Source organism: Heptranchias perlo, chromosome 18 (assembly GCF_035084215.1).
Source record: "Heptranchias perlo isolate sHepPer1 chromosome 18, sHepPer1.hap1, whole genome shotgun sequence".
Classification (NCBI taxonomy): domain Eukaryota; kingdom Metazoa; phylum Chordata; class Chondrichthyes; order Hexanchiformes; family Hexanchidae; genus Heptranchias; species Heptranchias perlo.
The window spans coordinates 2652875-2665652 of NC_090342.1; the positions used below are offsets into that span (position 1 = coordinate 2652875).

General features: G+C 48.7%; 1 protein-coding gene across 2 annotated transcripts in view; it reads left to right on the forward strand.

The window, feature by feature from the left end:
• The window catches only part of LOC137334499 (plakophilin-2-like), a 63468-nt gene that overhangs the window by 1276 nt on the left and 49414 nt on the right, over window positions 1-12778 (forward strand). The window contains exon 1 of one of the 2 annotated variants that reach the window (XM_067999211.1): window positions 6653-7160. The exons of the other annotated variant lie outside the window; for it this stretch is intronic. Coding sequence (XP_067855312.1) covers window positions 6968-7160 — 193 coding nt within the window. The 5' untranslated portion in view covers window positions 6653-6967. Of the gene's footprint in view, window positions 1-6652; window positions 7161-12778 lie in introns of those variants that run through there. 2 annotated transcript variants of the gene reach the window in all.

Genomic DNA, 12778 nt, shown 5'->3' on the forward strand with positions numbered 1-12778 from the left:
TTCTCTGGCCCGAATGTTACTTGCCACTTATGAGCCCAAGCCTGGATGTTGTCCAGGTCTTGCTGCATGCGGGCTCGGACTGCTTCATTATTTGAGGGGTTGCGAATGGAACTGAACACTGTGCAGTTATCAGCGAACATCCCCATTTCTGACCTTATGATGGAGGGATGGTCATTGATGAAGCAGCTGAAGATGGTTGGGCCTAGGACACTGCCCTGAGGAACTCCTGCAGCAATGTCCTGGGGCTGAGATGATTGGCCTCCAACAACCACTACCATCTTCCTTTGTGCTAGGTATGACTCCAGCCACTGGAGAGTTTTCCCCCAGATTCCCATTGACTTCAATTTTACTCCTTGGTGCCACACTCGGTCAAATGCTGCCTTGATGTCAAGGGCAGTCACTCTCACCTCACCTCTGGAATTCAGCTCTTTTGTCTATGTTTGGACCAAGGCTGTAATGAGGTCTGGAGCCTAGTGGTCCTGGCGGAACCCAAACTTAGCATCGGTGAGCAGGTTATTGGTGAGTAAGTGCCGCTTGACAGCATTGTCGACGACACCTTCCATCACTTTGCTGATGATTGAGAGTAGACTGATGGGGCGGTAATTGGCCGGATTGGATTTGTCCTGCTTTTTGTGGACAGGACATACCTGGGCAATTTTCCACATTGTCGGGTAGATGCCAGTGTTGTAGCTGTACTGGAACAGCTTGGCTAGAGGCGCAGCTAGTTCTGGAGCACAAGTCTTCAGCACTACAGCTGGGATGTTGTCGGGGCCCATAGCCTTTGCTGTATCCAGTGCACTCAGCCATTTCTTGATATCACGTGGTGAATCGAATTGGCTGAAGACTGGCTTCCGTGATGGTGGGGATATCGGGAGGAGGCCGAGATGGATCATCCACTCGGCACTTCTGGCTGAAGATGGTTGCAAACGCTTCAGCCTTGTTTCTTGCACTCACGTGCTGGACTCCGCCATCATTGAGGATGGGGATGTTTGCAGAGCCTCCTCCTCCCGTTAGTTGTTTAATTGTCCACCACCATTCACGACTGGATGTAGCAGGACTGCACAGCTTTGATCTGATCTGTTGGTTGTGGAATCGCTTAGCTCTGTCGATAGCATGTTGCTTCCGCTGTTTAGCATGCATGTAGTCCTGAGTTGTAGCTTCCCCAGGTTGGCACCTCATTTTTAGGTACACCTGGTGCTGCTCCTGGCATGCTCTTCTACACTCCTCATTGAACCAGGGTTGATCCCCCGGCTTGTTGGTAATGGTAGAGTGAGGAATATGCCGGGCCATGAGGTTATAGATTGTGCTGGAATACAATTCTGCTGCTGCTGATGGCCCACAGTGCCTCATGGATACCCAGTTTTGAGCTGCTAGATCTGTTCTGAATCTATCCCATTTAGCACGGTGGTAGTGCCACACAACACGTTGGATGGTGTCCTCAGTGCGAGGACGGGACTTCATCTCCACGAGGACTGTGCGGTGGTCACTCCTACCAATACTGTCATGGATAGATGCATTTGCAACAGATAGATTGGTGAGGACGAGGTCAAGTAAGTTTTTCCCTTGTGTTGGTTTGCTCACCACCTGCCGCAGGCCCAGTCTGGCAGCTATGTCCTTCAGGACTCGGCCAGCTCGGTCAGTAATGCTGCTATCGAGCCACTCTTGGTGATGGACATTGAAGTCCCCCACCCAGAGGACATTCTGTGCCCTTGCTACCCTCAGTGCTTCCTCCAAGTGGTGCTCAACATGGAGGAGGTCTGATTCATCAGCTGAGGGAGGACGGTAGGTGGTAATCAGCAGGAGGTTTCCTTGCCCATGTTTGACCTGATGCCATGAGATTTCATGGGGTCCAGAGTCAATGTTGAGGACTCCCAGGGCCACTCCCTCCTGACTGTATATCACTGTACCGCCACCTCTGGTCGGTCTGTCCTGCCGGTGGGACAGGACATACCCAGGGATGGTGATGGAAGAGTCTGGGACGTTGGCTGAAAGGTATGATTCTGTGAGTATGGCTCTGTCAGGCTGTTGCTTGACTAGTCTGTGGGACAGCTCTCCCAATTTTGGCACAAGTCCCCAGATGTTAGTAAGGAGGACCTTGCAGGGTCGACTGGGCTTGGTGTTTTGCCTTTGTCGTGTCCGGTGCTTAGTGGTCCGTCCAGTTTTATTCTTATTATGACTTTTCGTAGCGAGATTTTACAACTGAGTGGCTTGTTAGGCCATTTCAGAGGGCAATTAAGAATCAACCACATTGCTGTGGGTCTGGAGTCACATATAGGCCAGACCGGGTAAGGGCGGCAGGTTTCCTTCCCTAAAGGACATTAGTGAACCAGATGGGTTTTTACGACAATCCGGTAGTTTCATGGCCATCATTACTGATACTAGTATTTTAATTCCAGATTTTATTTAATTAATTGAATTTAAATTCGCCAGCTGCCGTGGCGGGATTTGAACTCATGACTCTGGATTTTAGTCCAGGCCTCTGGATTACTAGCCCAGTAACATAACCACTATGCTACCGTACCCATAATGCAGTTGATGTGGTGTATATGGACTTTCAAAAGGCGTTTGATAAAGTGCCGCACGGTAGGCTTATCATCAAGATTGCGGCCCATGGAACAAAGGGGGCAGTAGCAACATGGATACAGAATTGTCTAAGGGACAGGAAGCAGAGAGTAGTGGTGAACGGGTGTTTTTCGGACTGGAGGGAGGTGTACAGTGGTGTTCCCCAGGGGTCGGTGCTGGGACCACTGCTTTTCTTGATATATATTAATGACTTGGACTTGGGTGTACAGGGCACAATTTCAAAATTTGCATTTGACACAAAACTTGGAAGTATCGTGAACAGTGAGGAGGATAGTGATAGACTTCAAGAGGATGTAGACAGGCTGGTGGCATGGGCGGACACGTGGCAGATGAAATTTAATGCAAAAAAATGTGAAGTGATACATTTCGGTAGGAAGAACGAAGAAAGGCAATATAAACTAGAGGGCACAACTCTAAAAGGAGTGCGGGAACAAAGAGATCTGGGGGTATATGTACACAAATCATTGAAGGTGGCAGGGCAGGTTGAGAAAGCGGTTAAAAAAGCATACGGGGTCCTGGGCTTTATAAATAGAGGCATAGAGTACAAAAGTATGGAAGTCATGATGAACACTGGTTCGGAGTATTGTGTTCAGTTCTGGGCACCGCACTTTAGGAAAGATGTGAAGGCCTTAGAGAGGGTGCAGAAGAGATTTACTAGAATTATTCCAGGGATGAGGGACTTTAGTTACGTGGATAGACTGGAGAAGCTGGGGTTGTTCTCCTTGGAACAGAGAAGGTTGAGAGGAGATTTGATAGAGGTATTCAAAATCATGAAGGGTCTAGACAGAATAGATGGAGAGAAACTGTTCCCATTGGCAGAAGGGTCAAGAACCAGAGGACATAGATTTTGATTGGCAAAAGAACCAAAGGTGACATGAGGATAAACCTTTTTACACACCGAGTGGTTAGGATCTGGAATGCACTGCCCGAGGGGGTGGCGGAGGCAGATTCAATCATGGCCTTCAAATGGAACTGGATAAGTACTTGAAAGGAAAACATTTTCAGGGCTACAGGGAAAGGGTGGGGAGTGGGACTAGCTGGATTGCTTTTGCATAGAGCCAGCACGGACGTGAAGGGCCGAATGGCCTCCTTCCGGCTGTAACTTTTCTATGATTCTATGATACCAGTTCAACTGTGCATTACATTGGTGCAGTAAGAGAGTAAACCTCACCTTTCATGTAGTGTAATAATCCTAGAGGACAGCTGAGGAAATTCTCGACGGGATTTGTGGTTTAATTTTCGGTTCTGATTTCAAAAATCAGTGGTTAATTACGCACATAAAAGCCAATAGTTTGACTGTACCACCGCAGATCTGCAAAAGTAGTTTTCAAAAAAAGCTGGAAACGACAGTGTTACTGAGTCAGGATGTGTAAACACTGCTCTCCTCAACTCTCTACAGCTTCCTTTTGGGTTAGTATTACTTGACTAATTAAGTGGACGTTAAGTCACTTGAGAGGCACAGAATAAGCACCACTGTGGTCAAACCAGGACTGGCCAGGTTTCTGTGAGCAGTGTTCATGAAATTCTATTGAACAAAAGCACCCAGTGGAAAAATGGGTCCATTAGCATAAAATAAACAAAAAGCTGAGAGATTAAAACCCTTATTTCTAAAGTGGGAAAGGTCTTCTCATTGCATTCTAATATTTACCCAATCGATGGATTCAGGCACATTGTGGAATAGAACTTCCGACCAGCAAAATACATACACAGATGCTCAAAACACTCGTACTCCATTCCTGCAGCCCCTATGCTTTCCCGCACCAAGTCCTGCCAACCTATCGCTCCTGTGCTCGTTGACCTACATTGGCTCCCGGTACGGCAGCACCTCCAATTTAAAATTCTCATCCTTATTTTCAAGTCCCTCCACGGCCTCGCCCCCCTCCCTATCTCTGTAACCTCCTCCAGCCCTATAACCCTCCGAGACCTCTGCTCTCCTCCAATTCTGGCCTCTTGTGAACCACCCACTTGCTTTGCTCCACCATTGGCGGCCGTGCCTTCAGCTGCCTGGGCCCTAAGCTCTGGAATTCCCCTCCCTAAACCTCTCCCCCTCTCTCTCCTCCTTTAAGAACCTCCTTAAGACTTTGACCAATCTTTTAGTCACCGCTCCTTATATCTCCTTCTTTGCCTCGGCATCCATTTTTCCACCTTATGCTCCTGTGAAGTGCCTCAGGGTGTCTCTTCTATGTTAAAGGCGCTATTTAAATGCAAATTGTTGTTATCTTTACACAGCCGTTAACCCACCATGTGAAAATAGCATCTACAGGAATGCAGTAGCTCTTTCCTCCTTTTCAGAAACAAATATGCCGTTAACTAAATCTATCCTATAGCCAACGGTCAGACTGACCTCTGAGCAAAACAACAACGACTTGCATTTATATAGCGCCTTTAACGTAGTAAAACATCCCAAGGCGCTTCACAGGAGCGATTAGCAAACAAAATTTGACACCGAGCCACATAAGGAAATATTAGGACAGGTGACCAAAAGCTTGGTCAAAGAGGTAGGTTTTAAGGAGCATCTTACAGGAGGAGAGAGAGGCGGAGAGGTTTAGGGAGGGAATTCCAGAGCTTAGGGCCCAGGCAGCTGAAGGCACGGCCGCCAATGGTGGAGTGATGGAAATCGGGGATGCGCAAGAGGCCAGAATTGGAGGAGCGCAGAGATCTCGGAGGATTCCGAGTTTGAAAATAAATCCATTTCTGACCTTGCACACGATGTCTGTATTTTAAAATCCATCGGACAGAGTATTCAATCGGCCACTTCACATTTAGATGGGCAATAAATGCCGGCCTTACCAGCGACGCCCACATCCCGGGAGTGAATATGTTTTTAAATTCTGATTTCAACCTAAGTGTCTATTTACATTCCTGTACCCACACTGTGACTGCAGACACACCTTACCCAGGACTGAGGGGCCTGCTTATTTCATTCAATACCCTCTGGGAGTTTCCCTGGATGTTTACAGTGTGCTAACCTCTCTCCAGATTAGCCAAAAAGACAGCACTTTTAGCGTGTCGATAAATCGATGCCATGTATGTAAAACAAGCAGCCGGAGTAAAGTGCAATCGGGTAACAGTTGATCTGTCCTAACAATCTGTCCGAATATCTCCTTGTGCGGCTCGCTGTCAAGTCCTGTTCGATAATCGCTCCTGTGTGTTGACAAACCTCACTCAATGCACAGAATCATCCAGTGCAGGAGGAGGCCAGTGAAAGATCTACCCACTTATTCCCACTCCCCCTCCCTTTCCCCATAACCCTGCAATTTTTTCCCCTTCAAGTATTTGGTGGCATTGTAAGCAGTGTAGATAAAAACATAAAATTACAAAGTGATATTGATAGATTAGGTGAATGGGCAAAACTGTGGGAAATGGAATTCAATGTAGACAAATGTGAGGTCATCCACGTTGGATCAAAAAAGGATAGAACGGGGTACTTTCTAAATGGTAAAAAGTTAAAAACAGTGGATGTCCAAAGGGACTTAGGGATTCCGGTACATAGATCATTGAAGTGTCATGAACAGGTGCAGAAAATAATCAAGAAGGCTAATGGAATGCTGGCCTTTATATCTAGCGGACTAGAGTACAAGGGGGCAGAAGTTATGCTGCAGCTATACAAAACCATGGTTAGACCGCACCTGGAGTACTGTGAGCAGTTCTGGGCACCGCACCTTTGGAAGGACATATTGGCCTTGAAGGGAGTGCAGCGTAGGTTTACTAGAATGATACCCGGACTTCAAGGGTTAAGTTACGAGGAGAGATTACACAAATTGGGGTTGTATTCTCTAGAGTTTTGAAGGTTAAGGGGCGATCTGATCGAAGTTTATAAGATATTAAGGGGAACGGATAGGGTGGGTAGAGAGAAACTATTTCCGCTGGTTGGGGATTCTAGGAGTAGGGGGCACAGTCTAAAAATTAGAGCCAGACCTTTCAGGATCGAGATTAGAAAACATTTCTACACACAAAGGGTGGTAGAAGTTTGGAACTCTCTTCCGCAAACGGCAATTGACACTAGCTCAATTGCTAAATTTAAATGTGAGATAGATAGCTTTTTGGCAACCAAAAGTTATTAAGGGATATGGGCCAAAGGCAGGTATGTGGAGTTAGATCACAGATCAGCCCATGATCTTATCAAATGAGGGGCTGAATGGCCTCCTCCCATTTATCCAATTTCCCTTTTGAAAGTTATTACTGACTCTGCCTCCTCCGCCCTCTCCCTCACTGAATGTCGGAGGGAGGTTTGCAATGCAGGGGAGGACCTGGTGCTGGATTTTCTTGCGGAAGCCCCGGGTGCTGGGAGTGTTCAGTCTGATCCGATCCTCAGACACACCTCCCGCGGATCCCGGCCCTCCGCTCACTCACTCGCTCCGCTCCGCTCCGTGGAGGCGCCGAAATGGCAACGAGCCCCGAGGGTTTTATCCGCACCGTGATGTCCCGGGACCCGCAGCCCGGCCTCGACTCCAGCCTGGCCGTGCCGTCCGACGCCAGCCTCAAACTCTGCCTCCGCCCGGAGGAGCAGAAAAACCACCGGCTCCGCCAGCAAGTCAGTCTCAGCATGGCCCGCAAGAGCAGGAAACCCTCGGCGGGTGAGTCAGGGGGAGAGGGGGGGGGGTCCGGGTACCTGTGGGAGGGGAGGGGAGGGGAGGGGAGGGGGGTCCGGGTACCTGTGGGAGGGGAGGGGAGGGGGGGTCCGGGTACCTGTGGGAGGGGAGGGGGGGTCCGGGTACCTGTGGGAGGGGAGGGGAGGGGGGGTCCAGGTACCTGTGGGAGGGGAGGGGAGGGGGGGTCCAGGTACCTGTGGGAGGGGAGGGGAGGGGGGTCCGGGTACCTGTGGGAGGGGAGGGGAGGGGGGTCCGGGTACCTGTGGGAGGGGAGGGGAGGGGGGTCCGGGTACCTGTGGGAGGAGGGGAGGGGGTCCAGGTACCTGTGGGAGGAGGGGAGGGGGTCCAGGTACCTGTGGGAGGAGAGGAGGGGGTCCAGGTACCTGTGGGAGGGGGTCCAGGTACCTGTGGGAGGGGGTCCAGGTACCTGTGGGAGGGGGTCCAGGTACCTGTGGGAGGGGAGGTCCAGATAGGGGGAGAGGAGTATTTGCACCCTTTAGAGTGTTTAAGAAAGGTTCCAAGAAAAATGGGATTCAAGTTAGCTTTTCAGCCTTGTACAGAAGGTCATATTTACAAATTAAGGACAACAAAAGAAAATAGGAAATGAAGGAGGAACAGATTATTAGTGGAACAAGAAATGTTAATAGGTTTCAAGAAGGAACTAGGCAGAGATTCAGGATTACTAGAAACGCATCTAGGGAATATCGTGGATAGGTGGGCTCGATGGGCCAAAGGGAATACCATGGATAGGTGGGCTCGATGGGCCTAAGGGAATACAGTGAATAGGTGGGCTCGATGGGCCGAAGGGAATACAGTGGATAGGTGGGCTCGATGGGCCGAAGGGAATGCCGTGGATAGGTGGGCTCGATGGGCCGAAGGGAATACAGTGGATAGGTGGGCTCGATGGGCCGAAGGGAATACCGTGGATCGGTGGGCTCGACGGGCCGAAGGGAATACCATGGATCGGTGGGCTCGATGGGCCGAAGGGAATACCGTGGATAGGTGGGCTTGATGGGCCGAAGGGAATACCGTGGATAGGTGGGCTCGATGGGCCGAAGGGAATACCGTGGATAGGTGGGCTCGATGGGCCGAAGGGAATACCGTGGATAGGTGGGCTCGATGGGCCGAAGGGAATACCGTGGATAGGTGGGCTCGATGGGCCGAAAGGAATACCGTGGATAGGTGGGCTCGATGGGCCGAAGGGAATACTGCGGATAGATGGCTCCCCCCCCAGCTACTTGTAGGTCACTGTGTCTGGATCTCTCAGGAGACCGCGCTTATCGAGCGAGATTTTCCAGTACCTGGATGCGTCAGATTGCCTGGGAGCCTGGTCCATTTTAATTCAAATGGACAGATGATTGGGGAGGCTCCTGATCGGGGAGGGATTGTTCCCCAGCCAATTGTCCTCTATTCCCCAGGTGCAGGAACAAGAGAATCTCTCCCATAATGTCAATAGTTCCTGAAGGTCAGATGCTGTATGTCTGTAAGCCGTAGGCATATTGGTAATGAATGTGGTGGAAACACAGGCTGTCAAAATATGCCGCCTGTGTTTTGTTTGCAATCAAAGGGTAAGGAACGACTCGAGGGAGTGCCTCTTGTGGATTTACTTTTTAATGTTTTTAAGGACAATTTTTTTTTTGCCAGTGTGGAGATGTTGAATTAAGATCTCCCTCCTCGTTGGGCCTTTTGCGGATGAGACGTTAAACCGAGGTCCCGTCTGCCCTCTCAAGTGACGTGATAGATCCCACGGCCACTATTTCGAAGAAGAGCAGGGGAGTTCTCCCAGGTGTCCTGGGCCAATAATTATCCCTCAACTAACATCACTGAAACAGATGATCTGGTCATTACCACATTGCTGTTTGTGGGATCTTGCTGTGCACAAATTGGCTGCCACAAATTTCCTACATTACAACAGTGACTGCACTTCAAAAATACATCATTGACTGTAAAGCGCTTTGGGACGTCCTGAGGTCATGAAAGGCGCTGTATAAATGCAAGTTCTTACTTTTCTTTCTGTCTGAGGGTCACCAGTTGAGGGGACGTCTCATTGACGCCCCGTTGCAAACAGTGGGACTTTTCACTGTGTTGAGTGCCCCTCCAAACCTACCTAGATCTGGGACACCTGCCCACTCCCCAGAGATCGGACTTGAATGAGGGTCACGGCTACGGTAGTGTGCTGGTCATCTACCGCACTAGTAATCCCAAAGTCTGGACTGACAATCCGGAGAACGTGAGTTCACCGTGGGCAGTTTGAGAATTTGAATTCAGTTTATAAAATCTGGAAGGGATCAAAGAGAACGCTGTCAGCGTCAAGTGGAAACCAATAATTCCTAAACTACGGGGAGCGGTGAAGACTTAAGGATAGAGTTCCAGATATCCGGAAAAACATCAAGAAGGAAATGGCTGGCCAACACTGGAAGGCAAAGTCTAGGCTGAGGTGACCATCTATGTGAGGATTCTGTGGGTGAAACAATGTCCAGCTTAACAATGTCCAACAACAACAACTTGAACTTAAATAATCTCCTTAACGTAGCAAAATGTCCCAAGGTGCTCCTTGTGAAAAGCCTTGATTCAGCAAAGTGACCCCAGAGGTAAGGTGCAGTCAAAGCTTGGTTGGTCAGTAATGATGAGAGGTATGACGATGGGAAACGTGCCTTCCTTCACCTCGTCCATTATTAAAAGTAAAAGGAGGTTATAATGTAAGGTGTGCAAGGCCGTGGATGGAACAATCCACAAGGCTTTCGGCGAGAGATTCTGGTGGGAATTGGCCAACGGGTAAAGAGACCTTCCTCAGTAAGGCAGCCCAATGGTAGGAATGAGGATGATGAGTTGTGAGCCTGAGATAGGCATCTCCAATGGTAACAGCCCGTGAAGCATAGAAGGAAGTAGAGGCCTAAATCTATAGGCCCTTTCTGTGAGAAACAACACCTGCCACAGAGATTGTATAAATTGGTGGCATGAGTGAGGAGAGTGGCATTGTCTGAACCAGAATTATCACTCCTAAGTAAGGAGTTAGATTTTGGATTCACACTGACGCTAAAAATTCAGAGTCAGGACAAAACTTGACTCTGGAGGGACAGTGCAGCGAGACCTCCCCTCCCCCCCCACTCAGAGTGGGCAGTCTCAGAGTCTGGTGGTTTGTAAAACATTTTGGGGGCTCCGTTGGACTCGGGACACTTTGTAAACAGACCTAACTTTAATTCAAATGTTTAGAGAGTGGCGATTACCCTCTTTCTGCTCTACAAACATTTAAATTTAGAACGTTTTGCAGACAGCCGTTTCCTAAACAGTTAAACCTTCAGTGAGTCACATGTCAAGCCATGTCAAGCAGCCTCTGCCTGGTTGGAACCTGAACTGACATTACCCGCATCAGACCCACAGGCACAGTGCAATTGCATACGTAGCGCCCCTGCTATTGAGATAAGCTGGAATTCCCTTTCTAAATCCATCCTCCTCTCCGCATCCCTCTCCTCTACAGTGACTCTCTTTAACATCCACCTCTTTGGACAAGGTTTTGGTCATCCTTTGGCTCAGCATCCATTTATAACTTCACGCCTCTGTGAAGGGCCTGGGGGATGTTTTTTCTGCATTAAAGGCGCTGTTGTCACTGTTATTGTGTTGTGAAATAGGGGCTGGTGATAACTCCCCGGTGAAAGGAGATGGGCCTGAGGCACATCAGAAACTCCAGTCATTAATGTGGATCTTTACCAGAGAAGGTTTTGTCACTAGAAGGGTATGAAGTAAGTGGAGACTCCGATCATTTGCAGCAGAGGCAAATTAGCACTGAGTCGTAACAGACAGCAATCATCATTACATGCACCGTGGCGCTGAACAGATTCTGAATATTAATTGCACGCGTCCATGTCTGATCATTGTATCAGGACACCCCCTGCCCCAATCGTCCCTCTCCACCCAGAGTCCGTGTCTGATTATTGTATCACGGACTCTCCCCAATCGTCCCCCTCCACCCAGACTCCGTGTCTGATTATTGGCTGGAGTGGGCCATCTCGCGACGTGCCCCATTGGTTAGACTTTTTTCCCTCACCCTTCAGCTCGAAATTTTTTTTGGTGCCCTGACTTGCTGGAAGTGCGAGCTGATAACGGGGCAGTGAGGCAACGGGACCTTAGTGAACGACGGGACCAACGGTCTGTCTCCTGAAACAATGAGATTTAAGGATTGAGGAAGAGACAGAGGAACGGCGGAGAAGGAAATCGGGTGAATTAGAGTCAAATCAGGAACAGAAAGAGAAATAAGGAGAAGGAAAGAAAGATTGGATTAAGAGAGAGAGAGAAAAAAGAGGCAGAAAGGAAAAGTAAAAAAAAAACTAAAATTTGACATTCTTAAAATCTGCAACAACAATGAACTACCTGCAGGAATGAGATTCCACAGTTTAAATTGTTCCATTTCTGGGCTGAAGAGGTTGATTGGCATTGTATTAACAATTATCACGTTGTTAAAATGGTACTCACACTGTTAATTACCAGACTTAACTTTCTGTGGCGAGTTTAATGGGCAATTAATGTACAAATCCAGCAAGTTCTTAAAAATAACGGGGAGGCTGAGGACGAGATACCGTTTGTGCGAAGCAGTCGGTGGAGTTGGGTAAATCGACCGGCAAGTTCTGGAGATTAACAACTCATGGCGTATCTCTTCATCCCCTGAACTCGCTGGCCGATTTCCACGTTAATAATGGCCTGCGTCATTAGCACACTGTTATTCTTCCAGCAAGATCTGTCCCATTGTATCATCAACTCCCCACCGCCTCCCCCCACAACCTCCAAACTCTTGCTGATCCCAACTTTAAGGCCCCTGAAATAACACTCTGGGTTATTAGTGTCTGATCTCTTGATGCATTTGTCTTAAATTCTTCCCGCCATTATTTTAGAGACTAACCTGTTTGGTATAAACTGGATAAAACCTGGTGAAATAGAGAGGGATTTCAGTCAAACTAGTTTTTGCATGCTGGTATCCCGCAGTGGAAATTCAGGGACCGGGTCCCTTCCCATAGTTGCTCTGAACATAGTGAAGCAATTCTGTTATTATCTGTAAACTTTAATCCTCCCTCCCCCACACCAGCAGATTTTGGGGTGAGATAGGCACCGCCCTGCCTTTGGAGATCCCCTGTGGCAATGCTCTCATTTTAATGGTGTTAGCCGTGGCTCAGTGGGTAGTTCTCTCTCGCCTCTGAGTCAGAAGGTTGTGGGTTCAAGTCCCACTCCAGAGACTTGAGCACAAAATCCAGGCTGACACTTTCAGTGCAGTACTGAGGGAGTGCTGCTCTGTCGGAGGTGCCGTCTTTTGGATGAGACATTAAACCGAGACCCCCATCTGCTCTCTCAGGTGGACTCCAGAGACTTGAGCACATAAGCTTGGCTGATATTTCAGTGGGTAAAAGATCCCAGGGCACTATTTTGAAGAAGAACATGGGAGCTTTCCCCGGTGCCCTGGGCCAATGTTTATCCGTCAACCAACATCTAAAAACATTAACTCATCGCTGTTTGTGGAACCTTGCTGTGCACAAGTTAGTTGCCGTCTTTCCTACATTGCAACAGTGTCGATACATGAAAAATCTCCGAAAGACGGCATCTCCGACAGTGCAGCA